At 39.3% G+C, this 23,083-nt stretch overlaps 1 protein-coding gene and 2 gene segments (V, D, J or C); 1 reads left to right on the forward strand and 2 right to left on the reverse strand.

Annotated features, from left to right (window-relative positions):
* The window catches only part of LOC110311252 (protein HIRA), an 844,395-nt gene that overhangs the window by 320,611 nt on the left and 500,701 nt on the right, over positions 1-23,083 (forward strand). The window lies entirely within an intron of this gene.
* Positions 7,537-9,561, reverse strand: LOC110312025. The segment is given in 3 exon segments: positions 7,537-7,856; positions 9,042-9,081; positions 9,547-9,561. Coding segments are annotated over 3 exon segments (375 nt in total).
* Positions 11,072-19,003, reverse strand: LOC110312026. The segment is given in 4 exon segments: positions 11,072-11,478; positions 12,779-12,824; positions 17,748-17,876; positions 18,965-19,003. Coding segments are annotated over 4 exon segments (531 nt in total).

A 23,083-nucleotide genomic window follows, 5' to 3' on the forward strand; every position in this document is an offset into this window, starting at 1 on the left:
TTAGTCAAAAGTAGCAAGGCTCTTAAACTCCTACTCGCTTTTGGTTATTGGAACATTATTTCTAGTAAGCCCTAGTTGGTGTTTTTACAGCCCTTACATACTACACATACTTTATTTCTTCACAAAATTATCCCCTCTGCCCTATATGACACTATGAACTAATCTCTTATATGTATTTAGTTTTCTTTTACGTTTCTATACTCTAAGCCTAATGACACTGGCTTGTCTGATAATTGGTGTAAGTTTGTCACTTAACAGGGGTTCATAAATGACATCTTAACATCTGATTCTATTATGGGATTGCTCAATGTGAAGACATTGTCCTCCTGTGAATAAGTTCACCTGTCTGAGCCCTTCCACATAAAGACTGCTCTTGGATGCCTCAGGGCACACAGGATTTCTGAGTTTGTTGGAGAATTGTCTACAAATTTCCTTTGTTTGCTGCACAGATCAGGGCATAACTTTGGGGAATGTGGGCAATAGCCTTCCCTTAGTCACTGACCAGCTTTTTTGACCCCTGTATCTTCTTTAGTCTTTTAAGGACAGAACTAGACAGGTGAAAATAGAAGGACTTCCAATTTGAAACATGTCAGGGATTCATGTGACTCCCAAGAACAGGAACAAAGAAATGGATCCAGTACAGAAGACATAAAATAGAATGTCCAAAAAAAAATCAATAGTTTTTTTGTCTATCCTTTTGTCTTAGATCCAAACTTTGTCTCTGTAACTCCTTCCATGGGTATTTTGTTCCCTATTCTAAGGAGGAATGAAGTATCCACACATTGGTCTTCCTTCTTCTTGACTTTCTTGTGTTTTACAAATTGTATCTTGGGTATTCTAAGTTTCTGGGCTAATGTTCACTTATCAGTGAGTGCATATCAAGTGACTTCTTTTGTGATTGGGTTACCTCATTCAGGATGATATCTTCCAGGTACATCTATTTGTCCAAGAATTTCATAAATTCATCATTTTTAATAGCTGAGTAGTACTCCATTGTGTAGATGTACCACATTTTCTGTATCCATTCCTCTGTTGATGGACATCTGGGTTCTTTTCAGCTTCTGACTATTATAAATAAGGCTGCTATGAACATAGTGGAGCATGTGTCCTTATTACTAGTTGAAACATCTTCAGGGTATATGCCCAGGAGAGGAAGTGCTGAACTACCCCACCAGGGGATCTATCCCATAATCAGCCATCAAACACAGACACTATTGCACATGCCAGCAAGATTTTGCTGAAAGGACCGTGATATAACTATCTTGTGTGAGGCTATGCCAGTGATTGGCAAATACAGAAGTGGATGCTCACAGTCATCAATTGGTTGGAACACAGGGAGCCTAGTGGAGGAGCTAGAGAAAATATCCAATGAGATGATGGGGTCTGCAACCCTATAGGTGGAACAACACTATGAACTAGCCAGTACCCCAGAGCTCATGTCTCTACCTGCATATGTATCAGAAGATGGCCTAGTCGGTCATCATTGGGAAGAGAAGTTCCTTGGTCCTGCAAACTTTATATGCCTCAGTATAGGGGAACACCAGGGCCAAGAAGTGAGAGGGGTTGGGAGAGGAGGGTATGGGGAACTTTTGGGATAGCATTTGAAATGTAAATGAAGAAAATACCTAATTAAAAAATTCATTAAAAGCAAACTATATATATAAAACAAAGTATTACTAAAAAGTATTACTAAAATGTCTCCTGGTGATATTCTTCTATCTCATAGATTGGTGCTTTATTCAGCCATCATCAGGGAGGCTACCTCATGCATCAGGGTTAGGGTTAGTGTTAGGGTTAGGCATTAGGGTTAGGCGTTAGGGGTAGGGTTAGAGTTAGGTCCCAGAAATGTTGGGGGATCTACAGTATTTTAAAATATCCTCCATGGCAAAAAGTTGCACAGCCTCTGCCCCAAAGGACAGCTTTGAATTTACTGCTGCATGAGTTAACTGGAATATTTGCATCCTAAATTTAGTTTGAAACTGTAATATATTTTATATCATATAACAATTTCAAGACTACATTTGATGGCTTAAGGCCTGGCTCTATGGCTTAGACATTAAAATTACTTGGCACAAACTGTGATGACCTGAATTTGATCCCTGAAATTTACATGGTAGAAGAGGACATCTGTCTACTTAACTTGCCCTCTGACAATGTTCTCTCTCTGTCTCTCTGCCTCTGTCTCTTTCTCTCTCTCCTTTTGTATCTCTCTCCATATCTCAAATAATATTATTTTAATCTTTTTAAATTTTTAATACAAATTTTAGGAATGAATAACATAATTAAGCCAAACAATGGCCTTCAAATGGACAAGATTAAGAAAAGCTATGTCCCCGGTACTACCGGAGAATCCCGCAATACCTCTACTGGGCATATATCCAGAAGATGTTCCAACTTGTAAGAAGGACACATGCTCCACTATGTTCATAGCANCCTTATTTATAATAGCCAGAAGCTGGAAAGAACCCAGATGCCCCTCAACAGAGGAATGGATACAGAAAATGTGGTACATTTACACAATGGAGTACTACTCAGCTATTAAAAAGAATGAATTTATGAAATTCCTAGGCAAATTGATGGACATGGAGGGTATCATCCTGAGTGAGGTAACCCAATCACAAAAGAACTCACATGATATGTACTCACTGATAAGTGGATATTAGCCAAGAAACTTTGAATACCCAAGATACAAGTTGCAAAACACTGAAACTAAAGAAGAACGAAGTCCAAAGTGTGGTCACTTTGCCCCTTCTTAGAGTTGGGAACAAAACACCCATGGAAGGAGTTACAGAGACAAAGTTTGGAGCTGAGACAAAAGGATGGACCAACTAGAGACTGCTGCACCCGGGGATCTATTCCATAATCAGCCACCAAACGCAGACACTATTGCACATGCCAGCAAGATTTTGTTGAAAGGACCCTGATATAGCTGTCTCTTGTGAGGCTATGCCAGTGCCTGGCAAACACAGAAGTAGATGCTCACAGTCAGCTATTGAATGGAACACGGGGCCCCTAATGGAGGAACTAGAGAAAGTACCCAAGGAGCTAAAGGGGTCTGCAACCCTATAGGTGGAACAACACTATGAACTAACCAGTACCCCCCAGAGCTCGTGTCTCTAGCTGCATATGTAGCAGAAGATGGCCTAGTCGGTCATCATTGGGAAGAGAAGTTCCTTGGTCCTGCAAACTTTATATGCCTCAGTACAGGGGAACACCAGGGCCAAGAAGTGAGAGGTGTGGGGAGGGGAGGGTATGGGGGACTTTTGGGATAGCATTTGAAATGTAAATGAAGAAAATACCTAATTAAAAAAATTCATTGAAAGCAAACTACAGTAAAACAACCCCAGAAAAAAACCAGAAAACCCACCAACCTACCAACCAACCAACCAAACAAACAAACAAACAAACAAACATAAAGGAAAAGAAAAGAAAAGAAAAGGAAAGAAAAGAAAAGAAAAGAAAGGAAAAGAAAAGAAAAACTATGTTCCAAGACAGCCATGCATGATAGCTGGCTATGTGCATAGATGTCAACATGAGAATTCAATTATTATAAAAAGACATTCAGTTCAAGTTGCCTTTCTGAGATGTAGCCACCTCTACTGAAAACACCCTTTCCAAAAAGCCACTCTGTGGCTTTTATGTGTTCCACAGGAGAAACACTGTGTAAGCAATTTAGAGAGAAAACCCCTAATTGACATCTCAGGGAGGCAGAGACTGTGGGCTGCATTTTATGTGGGAAGGTTCTAGCCTGGTAAAGAAAGAGAAGTTTAAAATTAGGACTTCCCAAGCAATAGTAGGATAAGAACACATTCAGGAGTCTCTATTTTAAAGTTCCTTTCGATTTTAGAATCAAGGAAAGTATATTAGAAACACCATAAATAATCAAAGAACCTCATGCATGACATTTGGGCAGGGTTTGAAAAAGACACTACTAATTGTTTATCCATTGAAATGTTTGTATTTCCTGTTTATGAAATGTAATCATATTTTTTTATGTTTGATATTCAGAATAAAATGGATATATTTAGAGGGGAATATGGAACACATGGAATTAACTTCAATGTATCATCTGTGTTTGGTAAATCAAAGATACTTGAAAGTGAATTATTATTTTGCAAAAATATGTCATGCATTTCATAGGAGTTTCCCATGGTTTCTTGATAATGTCAACTTGTTTAGTTCTCACTTGTAAAATGTTCTTCTGGCTGTGTGTCTCACATGTATGTAAGTATTTCAACTTGTGCCCATGTGAAAAGTGTAGTTTTGGCTTTGGGTCAAGTTATCTGTAAGTATCTGCCTTAGAAATGAAGCTGTACTTCCAGCTTATCTTTAGTTCTTCTCTATTCCCCACTGTGGCTAACTACTAGCTGTAGCTAATTACAAGCTGTATAATTAGACCTACTTTCTTCTCAAGTAAGATAGGTCTCCATCTCATGTTTGAACTTCAGAGACAATGAGTTCCTTTGCATCACAATTTCCAGCAGAAAAAGAAATGAACTCTGTCCTCAATGGGTTGGGTGAATGGGCAGATGGAGAGGTGAAATCTCACAGTGCAATTTCCTTTTATCCTTGGGTATGAGCCTTTAGCTAAAGACATCACTGGGCCTCATATTATCCTAAAAATATAGGTGGATACATGACTAGCAATATGAATAGCACCATGTACGATGCTTGCTTATAATAAACTTGTTAGAAAAGACTTGGGTATAATAAAGGCTAAGAAAAGGAATGTGTGATTGAGGAAGGTACCTTTCATGATGGTCCCCAGAGGGATGCATGGCATTGAAGCCATTTCCCTATTATAAATCAAAATTCCATGATTTCTTCTCTGGGACCTTAAAGCCATTTGAAACTAAGTATGAAATAAGAAAAAAAAGGAAGAAAATATTTTTAGGTTATAATAAGTATATTATTGGTCAATGATTGAGTTCAGAGTGAAGGGCTATTACAGTTGTTCTCAACCTTCCTAATGCTGTGATTCCTTAATTCACTTCCTAATATTGTGGTGACCCCCAGCCATCATATTTTTTTTTCATTTTTTACTTATTCACTTTACATTCTACTCATTGCCCACCTACTGGTTGGCCCCTCCCGTAATATTTCTCACATATTCCCTCTCCTCCTCTGAGCAGGTGGGGATGGACACCTGGGGATACAGCACTTCAAGTCTTTTCAAGCTTAGGCACTTTCTCTCCCACTGAAGCCAGATAAGGCAGTCTAGCTAGATGGACATATCTCAAACACAGGCAAAAGCTTTATGTATAGCTCTGCTCTAGTTGTTTGGGACCCACATGAAGACCAAGCTGCACATCTGCTACATATGTGCAGGAGGCCTAGAATCATCCTGTTCTTGGTTGGTGGTTAAGTGTCTGAGGGCTCCAAAGTTCCAGATTAGTTGATTCTGTTGGTTTTTAGATTAGTTGATTAGTTGATTCTGTTGGAGTTCCTATCTTCTTAGGAGCTGCAATCCTTCCTTCTATTCTTCTATAAGAAGAATCACAAATTCCATTCACTGTTTGGATGTGGGTATCTGTATCGGTCTGAGTCAGAAAGTGGGTGGCGCGTCTCAGAAAATCACCATGCTAGACTCCTGTCTTCAAGCATAACAGAGTATCATTAACAGTGTCAGAGAGTAGTGCTTGCCCATGGGATGGGTTTCAAGTTGAGTCAGTTATTGGTCATCCATTCCCTCAGTCTCTGCTCTATTCCCAATCCCTGCTATAAAATTATTTTTTGTTGCTACTTTGTAACTGTGAAGAATCATAATGTAAAATAACTGTGCTTTCTGAAGGTCTTGGGCAACCTGTGTAGAAGGGTCATTTGACTCTCCCAGTGAGTTGCAACCCACAGATTGAGAACCACTGGGATAAAATAAATAAATGTAGGAGAGGAAAATCTTAGAGCTCATAACTCCAGCCCACAATTGTAATGTGAATACTAGAACAGACTCTACAGGGACACTATCATTTCCCCTGTAATCCCTGAATCTAGAAGTGGTAGATCTTATGAGATCACGACTAATCTGACAGCAGAATGAAATAGCTTCTCATTATGTATTTGTTGTTTTTAGAGGGCACTGATGAGTCCTCATTCTTTGTTTAAAAGGTACCCTCTGCCTTATAGGCCACAATCATAATGTCTATAAAAACCACTTAGGGACATCTTGGTCTGTGAGAAGAACAAAAACTGAATCCCAGTTCAAGCAACTGTGCTGCTGTGTCTTTTGGCTGAATGCAAACTAGAGTGACCTGTGGACTCCACAGTTTCCAACAACCTAAGAAATATTAATATTATTTTAAGTTATCTTTCAACTTCTTTCAGATAGAAAACAAAGCTATAATTACTGAAACATAGTAGAGAGATTGTTCAGTGATACACAAATAAAGCTAAGAATACAAATAGGAAAAATTAGAATAATCAACAAATACCTTTTGATATTAGCCTTAAACATTAATGATTTTAACCCTCCAACCAAAGGACACACATAAGTTGAATAGACTAAGAAACAAAGCCATCTTTCTAATGCATAAATATAAAGAAGCAAGAAGTGATAGTGCCAGGATGCAAAACACTATGGATTTGTGATATGTATGGATATGTGTAAACAACATTATTCCTTTCTGATGTAAAAGGACTCCTGAGAAAGGATCCTACCTCAACAAGAATCACTTATGGACACTTTTCCTGTGTCCAAATACTAAAGAACTATAGAGCAATGGTGTTGAACAATGTCCGTATTTTAATGGGTTGACCTAGTTCATTTGAAGAGGCCTGGGAAAACCTCAGGAAACAGGTGCACATTGAATTATTATGACTGGAGCCAGGGAAGCAATGAGATTTGGCGGGATGGAAATTCTAAGAACAACCTTGTTATCTGTAGGATACTCAGATATTTAGCCAACCCTGTAACACTTAGCTATGACATTATATAACAAATCCTAAAATCTAGTTCTAAAGTAGAAACCTTCATGAACCCCACGTACACTATCTTTAGCCTGGTTTGTTTGACTGGATAGATCATGATAAACTTCCAATTTCCTGCTACTATATGTTTTGACTTGAATGATAGAAATTGTGATCTAATACAGAATTGTCCCTATTTCTAAGTTGCAATTTTAAGACATGATAATGAGGCACTAATAGATTGTTGGAAATGGAATTGAAACATGATTAGGTCTGTGAAAGAATAGGATTTTGGAATTCTATAATACTTGTATAATACTAAGTTGTGATCAGATGTCCAGATGAGCGTTTAGAAATCTGTGTGCATGTGAAGGTGGCACTACCTGGGATGATGATACAGGTTATGACCTTGCTTTCAAAGTATAGGGTGCCAGGCATCCCACGAATTACTCTGAATTCCAGTGACATATACACTAAAACAAATAAACTAGAGGAGAATTTCAGGTTGTGAACGGACATTTTATCGTGCAATTTGAGGTTAGGGATAAGGGCTATGGTAGGCAAAAATACTAGAGGTATACTTTGGCATGGTTCTGTTCTCAGCCTTTGTGGGTAAGATGAGGGTCAGATGACCTAGGAACACTCAGCACGGAACAAACTCTTCCCCACAGTGTTTCCTTCATGAGTGACATGGCAGCTGTAACTGCTATGAGATTCCCACACTTCTGCTGTGAAGAGCAGGCAACTGCTAGCCATGTACTTGTTGTCACTCTGTTTGGGAGGCTGGGTAGTCTCTACAACCTGAGTGATAGGGGTACCATCTGCCTTCCAGACAACTGTCACAGCAGCTGCATAGATCTCAATGATCATACACACCAGTGTGGCCCTTTTAGTCTTGAGCTCTTCAGAGGAAGGTGGGAATAGATTAACTGAGGGTATAGCCTTGGACTGGCCTGCAAGATGGAAAAAGAGAAGGTCAGAATCTTGGTCTTTCAGTAGAAATCCTGGAGGCGATATGTAAAGTGTTTTGGGGTTTAGTGACCAAGTTTGAACATTGAGTACAGAAGATGGTGTATGAATTTTTTCTACCTATGCCCTATGTGTCTAGGAATTATAAACCCATGCATTTGTGTGACACATCACCTGACACACGCTTGCCATTGACCTCAAATACAGACACCTGGCCCTCTGTTTCCTGCTCTTCTATCCTCTCTGGATTTTATGTATATCTGCAGTCTTCCTACCCCACCCTGAGGACAGTTCTGATGGAAAAACACTACTATAAGTAACCTAAACTGTAAACCCCTGAGTTTGTTTTTATCCAAATCTGTGCCTCCTGGGTACAAGCATAGCATGTACTTACTTGAACTATTTCTCATTCTGCAGAATGAAAGATGATTCACATCTCTGGTTGAGTTGCATCATTTTCATGCCTCAGGACCATATCTATGTGAACTCAGTTGCTGTATCTTCTAAGCAGTCTTTTAGAGAGACCTAGGAACCAAGATTCCCTGTGATATTATCTCTCCTCTCTTGAATTTCTATGGCCAGAGCTCTTTTCCATTTCTACTCCTTATTAAAATTCCTGAGTTTTAGGTTGGATGCTGCTCCGTCCATTGTCTGTCCATGGAGGCTCTGGGATTCATTCTATATCCCAACTTCCTAGGAACTTAATCTTGAGTTCCATTGTACAGGTTATCTGGCCTTTAACATGTTCTTCCTCAAAGCTTTTATGCTGAGTGTTTTGTGCTCTACAAATTCAACAGCTGTGTCTCCCTCTATGTCTCTGGTTTTCCTTCCACATGAAATGGCAATTCAATTTATTCCTCACAAAGTTCAACAGAAAAATTAGACATTCAAAAGTGATGGTACAAAGGAGCATTTATCAAAGTCCTGCATATCCCAACAGAATTATAGACAGACAATGACAGTTTATCTGTTTCAGTCCCCTTTCTTTGAGATTAGACTTGAAAGGCTACAGGGAGCAGTCTGAAATGAGACAGCATGTAGAGAAGAAAGAGATTATTCATCTAGAGTGAATTTTAGGCATCAAGTAGAATACAGAATGAGAAATTATCCAACAAATATCGCCTCAAAGCTTGGAGACAATAATCACAAAGGAGGGAGGAGTCACTCGCCTAGGACAGTCAATCTGGTTCCACCTCCGAACACCCAACACTGTGATACAGACTAATGCAAAAAACCCTGCATGTACCTTATTTTCCAGTTGCATCCATGTGTGTAGGTGGGGATGATTCTAGAATGGTGGTGACATCACTGCAATATCCTTCTTTCCAGGTTCCATATGTCCTCTTAACAAGCCTTGCCAGAAAATCATCCATGAATTTTCCATACCCTGTAAGGAAGAAGCTTTTCAGAGGATAAGAAAGAATAGAGAAGAGCCCTCAGTGACAGCTTGAGTAGACCACCACATGCATGGAATCTATGCAAAGTCTGGAGTCTATTAACTCAATCTCTCCAGCTCATGCCTGGCAAAGAGTAAAGAGAGACATCTGAGGCACTTCAGGAGAGAACAGTTGAAGAACACACACAACCATAAGTATTAATCCTCATTTCATCTTCTTTCACATGGTAGAATCATTGCCAATAATATACTAAACAACGTAGGATCATGATGCATACCCATTTGTTGACCATTTTATGAAGAAATGGAAGTATTCAATAACTTCTTTTGAGATTATTATTATTATTATTTATTTATTTATTTTTTTTGGTTTTTCGAGACAGGGTTTCTCTGTATATCCCTGGCTGTCCTGGTAGAGATTATTTTTTAGACATTCTCTTTTTCAGCTCAGAGGTATAATTTTAGCTAACAGGATATAGGCTCTGGAGTGGGTTTTCTTAACATGATATAGAAAAGAATTTTCTGTTATGGTTAAAGTTATAGTTATATTATAGCTATAATTATATAATTATAGTTATAGTTTTGAATCAAAATCCAGGTAAAATGTGTGTTAGAGTCTGCTTGGTGGGGATATGGGAACATTACTATTTCTGTGTTTCCTAATTTTTTTTTGTTCAAACTTATCAGTGAAAACTTGAAACAAGACAATGAGTCTCTGAGAAATAGATGGGTATGGATGAGTGTTGACATTGTCCCCAACAAGGAACATTACTGTGAGGGTACCCAGGATTTTCACTTTCAACTATTAGGCACAGATATTTTCATGGCCTAGCATCAGAAAGGGAATGTAGGGCACAGATCCCAAAAGTTCCTCCTGGCTCAGAAACTTGGAATTTGGATGCCTCAGATCAAGGTCTATTTTGTCAACTGTTACTTTGACTCATTTTAGAAGAATGTTCCTGATTTTGAAGACTATGCTATGGGTCTGTATGACCCACCAAAGAGTTGTGAATGTATTCAGTGTCTATATTGCTTATGAGCTGAAGAGGATGATGACTCCAAATCCTGCATACTAATTACATATTGACCTGGATATAGACTGAATTATAGAAGGTTGAATGTCAGGTTCAAAGACTTTGGTTGGGCAGTGCACACTGGCATGCTGATACACATGAGAGGACTTAGACAGTAAAATTGTGTCTGTTACACCTAAGTTTACCCAAGAAAATGACTTGAATTTAGCTCCCAAGTCACATTTAGTCTTACTTAACCTCACCTGACATTACCTTGAGTAGTCTTTGACTCTGAATCCACTTCCAATGCACAATTATTTGATTCCCCTTCTGAGATTAGGTTGAATGTATTTCTTAGTAGACACAGTTATTATGCTTGAGTGTTTATCCCATCACATGTCCCAGTATTGATGACCATGAACACCAATGTTCTGAAGCATATAATAAAGTTCTGTAACTTTATTTCAAGAACTCACACATTTGGGGAATTTCTATATATTAAGTTAATTGTTTAACTCTAAAACAAATATCTTACCTGATATGCATTCTAAATGGGTGTCCTTACATTGCAAGACTCAGAGAACAGTGAAGAACAAGGGAAAGGTCACTGCTGGGGTGATACTCTCATTATGTTTCAAATGTGAACTAATTTCTCACTGGTAACCATGATCCTTCCTCTCCATATTGTAAATTCAAAGGGTTGAAAATTAAATATATAATGATAACAAATGGGACAAAATAATACTTCTGATTAACTAATGATATTTTATTTAATATTCAGTGGGCAGGAAATAAGGGTTAAGATAGCTAATATAAAGAAGAGACCCCACTCTGGGTCCTACAGCTGCAGGGTTCCCAGGCTAAGAAGAAACCTGGGTTCTTAGAGACATTCTGCAGGAGACAGACTCTTCTCCACAGTGTCCCCTTCATGTGTAACTTGACAGGTAAAACTGTTGTGAGATCTCCACTGGTCCGATGTCAAATGTAGGAAGCTGCTGGCCATGAACTTGTTGCCCTCTTTGGTGGGATTTGAAGTGTCCACACCCTGGGTGATAGGTGTACCATTTGCCTTCCAGGCCACTGTCACACCACTCGGGGAAAAATTGGAAATCAGGCACACGAGTGTGGCTTTGTTTTCCTTGAGCTCCTCAGGGGAAGGTGGAAACACTGTGAGTGTGGGAGTGGACTTGGGCTGACCTGTGTGAATAAAAGAAGGGATTGATTCAGGAGACAATATAAAAATATCAAAATCTCAGTGACTGCTCAATTTGGCCACGCTTTTTACCTGGCACCTTTTCGTTTTTCTCACCTGCCCCATTGAGCCTGCTTGAATACAGACAATCTTCTTATTAGTCTTTTTCAAAACACATTCCCAAGTTACATGTCCTTGACTCTTCCTTTCTGCCTCAATTCCACTATTAGCAGGTATGGCTGTGCTCTATACACCCTATTGTTTTTAATCTAACTTGGGTTTGCACCACATCTGATCACCTTCCCCATAGTAGTTATTTCCTCTTTGTTCCTGTGGTGATCAGAGCTCTCTGGTAAACAGGGTAGATCTCACCTTTTTTTCCAGACTGCATTTTGATTGAGGAGGTCCCTTCTTTATCCCCAGCACCTGGGGATACTGAATCTCTAATTATCTTGGACAGCAAATTCTCTATATGAATATGTAGCGTTTCCAATATGTAGTGGTTTCCAACCAGAAAATATCAGAGGCTACTCTGGGGCTGGTGCCTACTGCACATTTTTATCTGACCACAATACTCTTCACTATGTTCTAGAGTTTTCTTTCCTCAGGAAGTAGAGCACAGCAGCCACTTGTTCACTGCAACAGTGAACAAGTTTGTCTCTCATTCCTGATCTCCTGCATATACTAGGCCATTTGAGGAAAATGAGAAGCTGGCAATGGAAATATGAAACAGCAAGATCCAGGATTACAGAGCTTTGTAGTCAGAATCCCTGATTATCAGATGACCAGGATCTGGTTACTCTACTAGTCAGTGCTGTCTCTATGTTCATAGGACTTTAGCAGCCCAGTTTAAGAACAGAGATCTCAACATTATTACAAGACTACTCTGTCACTATGCTTCTGTGGATCTAACTTAGATAACCTCAGTCTCTGGAACCTGTACTTACACCTCTAGATCCAATCTTGGACAACTTATAAAGATATTGTGGACTCCATGAAGGTCCTAGTGCCCCCCCACTTTTTGACCTGGACCAGAGTCCCAAATTATTAATCCTCCAGAGAACAAGGATGGTGCCATTCACTCTGGCTAGACAGTAACTAATGCCCCTGAGATCACAGTATCTCTATAAGAATGTAAGGCCAGCTGATTCTACTCTTCTGGTTCTTCCTTCAGATTACTTTAAAATGGTCCACCTCCCCTAGCCACAGTGGAGAGCAGATGAGAAAAATTTCCCAGAGAGAAAAAAGACCCTTGCAAGACAACAAGGGCTGGGCTTATTAGGAAGAAGCTTTGAAACTACTTACCTAGGACAGTGACCTTGGTTCCACCGCCGAAAACATAACACAATGACTAAAACCCAACCCAAAACCTATGGGTCCAGCACCTGGTCCTGTTGTCTCACAGCTGAGGTGAATCAAACTACTAGCTAGCTACAATGGGTGGAGCTGTGACCTCACTTGTGAAGCAGTGGGTGGTAATCCTTTTATAGGCTTGTCTTCTTGTCAGGAAGGTAACCCATGGAGTTGATTCAACACCATGTACTCTCTGCACTATTTCTGATACACTCTATGCTGGCAGCTGTGTAGTAGATCCCAAACAAATGCAAAATGATGTATTATTCAGGTGTCTTTGTTGCATGGCATAAATTTCTATGATTTTGGCTTGATTTTACAGGCCGAGTTTTTGTTGTTGTTGTTGTTTTTTTGTTTTGTTTTGTTTTTGTTTTTGTTTTTTCCTCACAAACATATTGTTCTACTTGGTCAGCTTCTTTAGAACCAAGGACAAGGGGGGCACTTCTTGCCTTATGAAAGAATGTTCCACAGAGAATTCTCTTCAAATTTCAACCCACAGAGATATAACTCATTTCCACTTCATTCATATGTGTTTTCTTATAATATAGTATCTGTTCACTATTTTATTTATCTATCTACACATACATACATACGTATTTTTATATATACTTATACCCAACAAGAGTCACAAATTATCCATCTCTTTGTTTTCCATGTTAGAATGTGGTAGACTACTCAGGCTTTCACCTTCATAGTTTCCTGAAATTTATAATGCAAAAGACAAAATTATCCTTCTCTCCATTTTGTAGTTCACCAGCACTCCATGTGGTTCAAAACATGTATATTTTTCATTAATTTTCTCTCCACTGTGTCTGAAACTGCCCGCATTCTATTCAGTTTTGCCTACTCATTCTGACTAGTCTGAGCATTCATTCTGACTATATTTTTTCTTTCCCTTTGTCCTGCAAATGGCCTTTCATTCTAACATTAACACCAGGGTTATGCTTTCCCTATCCTCTTCGTGCTATTACTGTAATTGACTCACATTGTGCACTCTGAAAACCCACGGCTACCCAGGAGTCATTTACAGAATGTTTTCCACTCATTGAATCAACATACTTTTCTTGACATTCTACAACACAGCATGCCATTAAAATGCTCAAATGATAAAGACTAACACTCAGCTCACACAAAAAGCTAATGATAAGAATCAATAAATAGGTTTTGCTGAAATTTGATTTCATCTCCCAAGATAATTTTTCAATAAAGAACTCTTCATGTGTATGTATGCATGTGAGTTTCTGTTTGTGAGTTTAGTGCTCTTAGAGACCAGAAGAGGCTGCCACATATTCTGGAGCTAGAATATAGGTCCTGGGGACCAAATGGGTCTTCTGTGAAACAGAACATTCTTTAAACACTGAGAAATCTCTCCAGCTCCCCATGATTACTTAGTTACAGTGGAAGATTACATATTGTATTGAGGCTGCCAGTTGATTTTTTTTCTTTCTTTTTCCTTTATTTAAATTTAATCAGTGTGAAATTTTTCTATTGGTTAAAGACTAGTAGAAAAGGTATTTATTATTTATTAGTATCTCCAGCTCTTCTTTGTTACTCAATAAAGAAAGCATTCTTCTTTTCATTTTAAATGGAAACTACTTCCTCAGTAAGTAATTTTTTCTTAAATTACAAGATTCTTCCTACCTAAGGCAAAACATTTAAGTCAGAAACAAGGGCAATCTGTCACTTATCCTTTCATCATTTACAATATTCCACTCTTCTCGACACTAGAATAGGCCTGGGACACAAATGCCTGGTAAAATGCCAGACAATCAACAGAGCAGCCTCCAAGAATCAGCTGAGGAGTCATTGAATTAACATGAAAACTAAGTGAGTGAATGCAGGAGCAGCCTACATAATCTTCAAGATTCTCCTCTATATGAAAAATCCATTTGTGATTAAGTAACATTGTAGAAAATACTATAGAAATAAGCAACATAAAATGTAATATAAACACGATTTGGCTGGTAAATAAACTACTTGGCTATTTAACATAAAGGCAAGTTATCAGAGAACATCTGGGTAGTGGCCAGATTGGTCCTGTCCCTAGGGACTGGTGAAGAAAAAAATAGATGAGCATAGCTTTCTAAGTCCCAAAGGAATAATATGGAGCTCTAAAACATCTCCCAAGTGTCCAGAGGTTTTCATGTGTTCACCCAAGTGGTCAGGAAGAAAAGAGCCACTGAAAGCATGAATTCAGGGTCCGTGTGTGTCTGTGTGTGTGTGTGTGTGTGTGTGTGTGTGTGTGTGTATGGGAAATGGCTTTCTAACTCAGTTTTTAAGGTGGCCCAGGAACTCTGCACTTAGGTCAAATAAGATCAACTGTTTCTTGGATAGAATAGCCCAGCCTATTCATCTCCTGTTTGGCCATTTCCTGAGTCATTCAAGAGCCTTGCAGGATGTGACTATATGGCTCACAGAATTTGTAATGTTGAGATCATGTTGGATCTTTCAAGCATGGACTTCAACTTTCTTGTGTGAAATGGAATGTTCTACACCAGGAGCTTTGGGGCAATAAATAGCATATGATATCTGCTGGCTCTGTGCTGTTGTCTAGTCAACAGTGTTCCCTTGTTGGCTTTTCTTCTTCTTTTGGTTTCTGAGGAAATTGTCAGGAATCCTCTTATAAGTTTTCCCATTCTGTTGGCATCAACAGGAATTTAAGGTAAGGAAAATAAAGGCAGAATATATATATAACATATATATTAGTTGGGGTCTAAAGTGAGCTAGAATCCAAAAGGGAGCATGCCCCGTGTTTCCAAATCAACCAACATCTAGGGGTTTGTTTTAAGCTCCTCAGTGAACTAAGAATTTGGATCTCATAGGCATTATGGCAGTGGAGGGGATGGGAATGTGGTTTTGGCTGGATTCTCATTTGAATCCTTGGCCTACAGTATACAGTACAACGGGAATTTTGACACTTTCTTACTCACTATGTGGCTTAATCTGTAAACCTGGGACTAATAATACTACCTACTCTTCCTAATATGCAAATTAATAAATTTATACTCTAGCAGATTCTCTAAATTTTGATGCCACAGAATTAAGAGATGGTTGAACTGGGATTGTTTGATAATGACTCTTTTATTCTAAATGGTGTGACAGTCCTTGGTGCATAGGAAAACATGCTGCCCAGAGCCTGATAGATAATAGATATTATTCAGTTAAATCTGCAGTTGATCTGATGAGGTGGAATCTTCTTCTGTTTAATTTGTCTGCTTGTGTTTTAGTCTCTCCATGCCTTTTTTTTTTTCAGATGCCATTAACTCCCTACATCCAGAGAGAATAGTTATTAATGTCCCATTTCCGTAATGTCAGTGAGGGTCTGCTCTCTTGTTTTCCAAGTGCTTTTTCTACCTTTAAAAAACTTCTTTTGTGCTTTGAATACTACTTGGTTGAAATTTATTGCTTCAAAGAAAACATATTTTTATTCTGTGAATTTGCTATGTCACGTTTCTTTTCTTTTAAATTTTACTTTTTACACTCCATATTCTGTTCCCCATCCCTCCATCTACCCTCCATCTGCTACACATTTCACACCTCCTCCCCACCCCACCTTGTCTCCCCACGGATTTCCCCACCCCCAACCTGCCTGACCTCTAAACTCCTTGGGGCCTCCAGTATCTTGAAGGTTAGGTGCATCATCTCTGAATGAACACAGACCCAGAAGTCCTCTACTGTATGTGTGTTGGGGGTCTCATATCAGCTGGTATAAGATGTCTGTTTGGTGGTTCAGTGTTTGAGAGATCTCAGGGGTCCATATTAATTGAGACTGCTGGTCTTCCTACAGAATTGTCCTTCTCCTCAGCTTCTTTCAGCCTTCCTTAATCAGCAACAGGGGTCAGCTGCTTCTGTCCATTGGTTGGGTACAAATATCTTCATCTGACTCTTTCAGCTTCTTGTTGGGACTTTCAGAGGGCAGTAATGATAGGTCCCTTTTTGTGAGCTCTCCATAGTCTCAGTTATAGTGTCAGGCCTTGGAACCTCCCCTTGAGCTGGATCCCACTTTGGGCCTGTTGCTGGACCTTCTTTTCCTCAGGCTCCTCTCCATTTTCATCCTTCTAATTCTTTCAGACAGGAACAATTATGGGTCAGAGATGTGACTTTGAGATAGCAACCCCATCCCTCACTTGATGTCCTGTCTTCCTGCTGTAGGTGGGCACTATATTTTCCCTCACCCTACTGTTGGGTGTATTCAGGCATAAGTGAAAGACTACTGAGTTATCTCAAAAGCTTTCACATAGACTTTTATAACATTAACTTCAAGTATACCTATTAATGAAGTGTATGTGATATGTTGGTGCTTGTCTACAATTTACAACAACTTGACCAAGGTTTTTGACAATTCACCAACATTTACTGTTTTTTTTCTGTCTTAGAAAGACTCAAAATCCTCTGTATAAAGCCAAAAAACATGGTGTGTGTATTAGCAGTAGACCACTGGAGACTGATGGAAGAGCATCACCTAATCCCAGGATTGCAAAACCAACTGAGCTTGTCACCATAGGGCCACTCTATCTCTGAAGAATGAAAAAAATGTGATAGTCAGATGGCACAGCAGTATAAAATGTATACTGCTATTGAAAAAGTCCTAGGTTTCTTACAGGAGGTGGTAGTCTTGGGTTCTATAAGAGAGCAGGCTGAGCAAGCCAGGGGAAGCAAGCCAGTAAAAACCTCCCTCCCTGGCCTCTGCATCAGCTCCTGCTTCCTGACCTGCTTGAGTTCCAGTCCTAACGTCCTTTGGTGATCAACAGCAATGTGGAAAGTGTAAGCTAAATAAACTCTTTCCTTCCCAACTTGCTTCTTGGTCATGATGTTTTGTTCAGGAATAGAAACCCTGGCTAAGACAATTGGAATAAAAAATATGAATTTAAAGATAGTGATCAAGGATTAATCGGTTGTTATTTCTCCAAGATCAGCTTACCTGGCACTTCAGGCTATATATTGTCACTGTACAAAACTGCTTAGGCAACTTCTGATGACCAGGCCTGGTGCTAAAGGTTAGGTCACACAAATCACTCCATATACCCCAATTTTCTAAATTCGAATGCTTCTAATCAAGTAAGGGGTATGGGCACCATTATTAGTGTGAGGGTGACCTACGAATCCTCTGATCTATTCAAGTTTCTCTCCATTGTGTCTTGGGCACTGTCTTGCCTCTGACATTGGACTCCTTTGGTCCTTGGTGACTGAAGGTTCCCTAGCATCTTTGTATGAATATGTCTGTTCCGTGATTCAGAGCCCAGAATATGAAGTCTCCTCAGGGACAGTCCATTGTCTTAGGAAAAAAGGTTCTGTTCCTAAATTTAGCAACATTAGTTGCTCTCCTCCAAGGCTCTGCATCTGTCATGTTTTCTGGGTATGCATTTCATCACAGACCACAAACCAAATCTTCAGAGTGTAGGTATAATTATATGTTCATATCTGGAAGGATACTAGGGATTTCCACATCATATAGTTTAAGGTTTGTCTGCCCAGACTGTGCTCCTCTGGACTGAAATGGGTTGAATGCTGGATCAAGTCAAACTTGTGAAGATAGGTGCAATTGAGCTGACTCTGTGTTCAAGACCTTTGTCACCTAGACTTTTTCTTCCAGGTTAGGGAAGTCTCCTGCCCAGAATCTTTATATCAACTTTAGTGTGAGACAGGCTTCTCTGGGTTCCTGCTAAACAGCTCCTAACCACTCTCCATCACAACTGTTAGAGTCTTTTTCTGCAGCTAGAGTATACTTCTCTTTGTAGGCTCACTGTTTTTCTTCCTGCTTCTCACATTCCCCAAAATAAATACAATTAATTTTAAATGTTACATTTAATTATTTAACCTATGTTTTGGTTAGTGGTGAGTGTGTGTGTGTGTGTGTGTGTGTGATGCCCATGTGGATGTCAGAGGACATCTGGCAGCAGTTGGTTATCTCCTACTATGCTAGTTCCTGGGATGGAACTCAGATTATCAGGATTTCCACAAAATACCTTTACCCACTGAGTCAGCTTGCCTGCACAAATCACCAAATATTTTCTCCTCTATTTATTTCCTCTCTTAGGAATCTTGGATAAAGATCAAAAGGTGTTGAATCTCTTGGGGTATTGGCTCTGCATAACCCAAACTACTTGTCACTCTTATGAAGAAGTTTCTTGATCATACTTTTTGAAACAGAACATACTTCATGTAAATATGGACCATGTTTATCTGTTCAAGGTTAAAAACCCAAAATAGCTTAGAAGAAGGAAACTTAGTATTTTGTCTGTTTATCTTCACTCCTGATGGTGGGCATATCTATCCTGTTGGGCACTGATTATACATTAAAGAAACCTCAGAGAGGGCAGCAAAATTCATCATGTCACATTAGAAAATGAAAAAATGAATAGATAAAATATCTTACTAAGAATGAACTAAAATTTTAATTTTACACCCCTCTTCCTGTCTATCGGTCTTTACCTCTTTTCTATTTGTGATGTATGTTTGTGTGCCTGTATTTTGTACCTACTTGTTGTATGTTTCTTTTTCTGTTATTCCTATGTTGTCTACCAGTTGTCTATCTACTGTGCCTTTGTTATGTGTTGGCTGTGTGTATCTGTGTCAGCCCTATTTTTGTAATTGCAGTAATAACTAGGGCATCCCCTGAGAAGAACGTAATACCTTGTGGGTCAGAAAAGGATATGGAGAAAAACTGCTTCAGAGGGTTTTACATAACTGTGTCTGTTTTACTTCTATAAGAAACTATTTTATTATAGGGAACCTATCAATTGTGATAGGTTAGCACATTACCTCAAATTAGACAGTGAGCACTAATAACACTTGTGTCTCTATGAAGAAGCACATAAAAGGAGATGTGGAAATTGTAGACACATCAGCAGGCTAGATCCACGCTTCTCATGCTAACTCAGAATTCAGTATTCTGAGTTCTGTGAATCCTCAGGAGCATTGTATGCCATGCTTCTAATTTAAAATTGTACACCCCGTGTGCTAGGTAGGCTGGCTGCCAGGTCAAGCCTGCATTTTCTCCTATTGTTCTCTCCTCTATATAATATTCTTTCTGGAGAGCAGATTCTTCTGATTAATAAGTGGAATATGCCGACTAATATATTATAAGTGAAAAGATAGTAGAATAGGAAAATAGATTATAATGTTTATGAAAGCAAAGAGGGTCATGGGAATGGTGCTATTCCAAATTTTAGAAACTTCTCTTATGGGACCTATATCAGAAAATTGGTTGGAGTTTGTAAACAGCTGAGGACAAGGTCCTCTGTCCTTTTTCCCTAATAACAAGAGAGGGTTATGTACCAGTGCCTGATAATTTTCAGCACTGGAATTATTTGGAGTCAGGCTCTAAGCCAACAGAAGAAGGTCTTGCTATCTTCTCTCATCTGCTCAACTTTGTTGCTTCATTGCTGGTATTAGCTGTCCAGGGTATGGTGAGCCAGGGTGGGATCCAGGGCTGTGGTCCATGTCCTGGAAAGACACAAACAAAACCTTTTCCAATGTTAAGTAATAGGACTGGTGATTGTCATTGTCATTTATCTTTTATTACAACTTTCCAGGCCACCAGAGGTAACTTCATAGTCCCTGACAAAGGTACCCAGTGTTAATGAACTGCAGTATTTCTCTTATCATCTGTTTTCAGGAAATTTAAAGTAAATGATGCAATATTAGTAAGATGTTGAGAATGAGTCATATTCAGACCAATATTCCCTCCCCTGTATTTATCAATTTGTGCTTTAGGTTATATGTACACTATCTCCAATACAGCTTGACCTTGAGGATTATAACAGATTCTAGAAAATTAAAAGGAAAGATTACTTGTATTTTTCAGGGGTAACTTTGAGCCCTATATTGTTCAAAATTTTCAAAGCCAGTTGAAAAACTTCTAATTTGCTAGAATCCTAATCAACAAGGAAAATATTCATGTAATAAATAAATGTTATAGAGAGATTATTTTACAAAGCATTCAAGGCCTGAAATACATAATATTAATACATAGTAGGACTGTTTTTCACACCTTGACACAACACTTTCCATTGCTATCTTTGAGCAGAATGTATATTGTTTGGCACAGGCATAAAAGAAGAAAAGCTTTCCCCATCCTCTTGGTATAATAGGATAGAATAAAAATAATCTTTAATGTACATGAATATAATTTGTTTATAATAACAATTACAGGGCCTTGTGGAGACCAGGCTATAAAGGCCCTTTGTTCATCTACAAATTAATAACTCTTAAATTATGTTATAATCTGTAACCTCCCCCCACAGCCTGAAACAGGCTAAGCCAGAACCTGACCTTGCTGCCACTAAGAAAATCACCTGGGATGGAGCCTGCCTCCCTGGATCACCCTATTGTTCTGCCACTGCTGCTGTTCCTCTTCAAGATACTGCTAGCTGCTGAGAGGCCCAGGAGCTATTCTGGAAACCATGCCCCATTCTGCAAATCATCACCTGCAGCTGGTTCCAGGCTTCAAGGATGAACTGGCGGGAATGGACTCCCTCCCCCCCCCCCCCCCCCCCCCTTTTATAATGTGTGTTCTCCGACACTAGAGTTTGAACTTTGAACAGACTAGCATGTCTTGGTTCCAGTGTTTCTCGACCTGCCTAGGCTCCCTCTTTTCTTCCAGATTTCAAGATGCCTTCCAGGCTCGAATCTGGACATGTGAGCCGCTGGCTGCCCCCAACAATTTGGCGAACCTAAGAAAGGCAGAGGACATTTGGAAGAAGCACTGCTGGTTTGGAGCTCCATGGAAGAAGAAAAGAGTTAAAATTCGTACCAGAGAAGGTTGGTATGGGCTAAGCTGGATCAGCACTAATCCTGTGCGCTGGATTCACTTAGGTTCAGCAGTGAGCTAATGGTAACTAGGAACTCAACAGGCAGGCAGTTGGCCGCAGCTTCCAGAAGCTGCTTTTTTAGGCGAGAGAAATATTAAGGTTTAATAAAAGGGATTTAATAATCAGGTGGATGGCTGCAGTTGGAAACTGCATCAGGCTGAGGAAAGTGGATTTTGAAACTCTCCCAGGGACAGAGAGAAAATCCGGAATCCCCTCTTGTGTGTGTGCTTGCCAGTGTCTTCGTTCTGTTTCCAGAAACGAACATGTGCTTGTTGTGTTGGTTTGTTGTCTGTGTTTCATCTCGTGTCTCTGAAACATGGCACAGTCTGAGTTTAGATCTGCCTGAGTTTGGTTTCTCTGGTGTTTATAGGCAATGGGGTTTTCTGAAAAGCTTGCTTGGTATTTGCAGCTGTCCCTTCTGGCTGTGATCAGCAGATGTGCTAGGAAGACAGTCACCTCACCAGGGGATGCCCTGGGGAGTGGGGAGAGCCAGGGATGCCTGGTGGTCTCCAGAGTTCAGTCAGAGGGACCAAGTTTTGTTTATGAAATGGAAGCTTAGCCTTCTAATTCTTTTGCCTACTCGTGGAGGACAAGTAAGGGTTGCACGTGTCTGGAGCTGTTGGTTTCTGCTTTGTGTGTTTTGTGTATGTGTTTAGAGCTATGTGAAAATTTAGAAAAGTGCTAGTGCAGCTGCTTCATTTGTTTTTTTACTGATAATGTGCTCTGCGTTTCTTCCCAATCAGCTCATAAATTATTGGTTAGGATTAAATAATTGTTACATTGGTAACAGAGGGTTAGCCTTAAATTGGCAACTCAAGAGTCTTTTCAAGCACGTGGCATAGCAGCCAAAAAAACAAAACAAAACAAAACAAACAAACAAAAAAACCAAACTGGGCCTCCTAAGATATTTTTAACTGAGATAATAATTAATGTGATTATTATCCTAGAAAGTAAGATTAAGATAAGATTTAAAGCAATGTCTCTTTAATGAAGCCTTAAAGCTTACATTGTCATGCATTCATAGATATAAATTGGCAGCCAAATTTCGCAATGTAGTAGTAAAGTTTTAATGTTGATTCTTAAAGTGATAAATTGTTTAGAAATTGAGTTTTTTTTCCCCTCAAGGTTATAGTTACAATCCAATATTACTAAGAAACTTAGTAGTTCAAAAATTCGGTCCTCATTACAGGAGAGCCAAAATGCTTGAGTTAGAAAAAATTTTCATATATATTTGAGTTAATGCAAGTTCAGAGCAGCCTCAGGGAAGCTGGTGCGAAATCTCCTTTGTTTCACAAACTGTGATTGGGGAACTTCCTGTGACCTCACCTCTCCCTGCCTTCAGGGAAGATTCCTTAAGATTCAGAGGCAATATCTTTCGATACTTAGGTTTTTAGTTATACTAGAAAATCGTGGTCCAGAAAATCTAAGAAGGAAAAATTAATTT

Source organism: Mus caroli, chromosome 16, assembly GCF_900094665.2.
Source record: "Mus caroli chromosome 16, CAROLI_EIJ_v1.1, whole genome shotgun sequence".
NCBI lineage: Eukaryota > Metazoa > Chordata > Mammalia > Rodentia > Muridae > Mus > Mus caroli.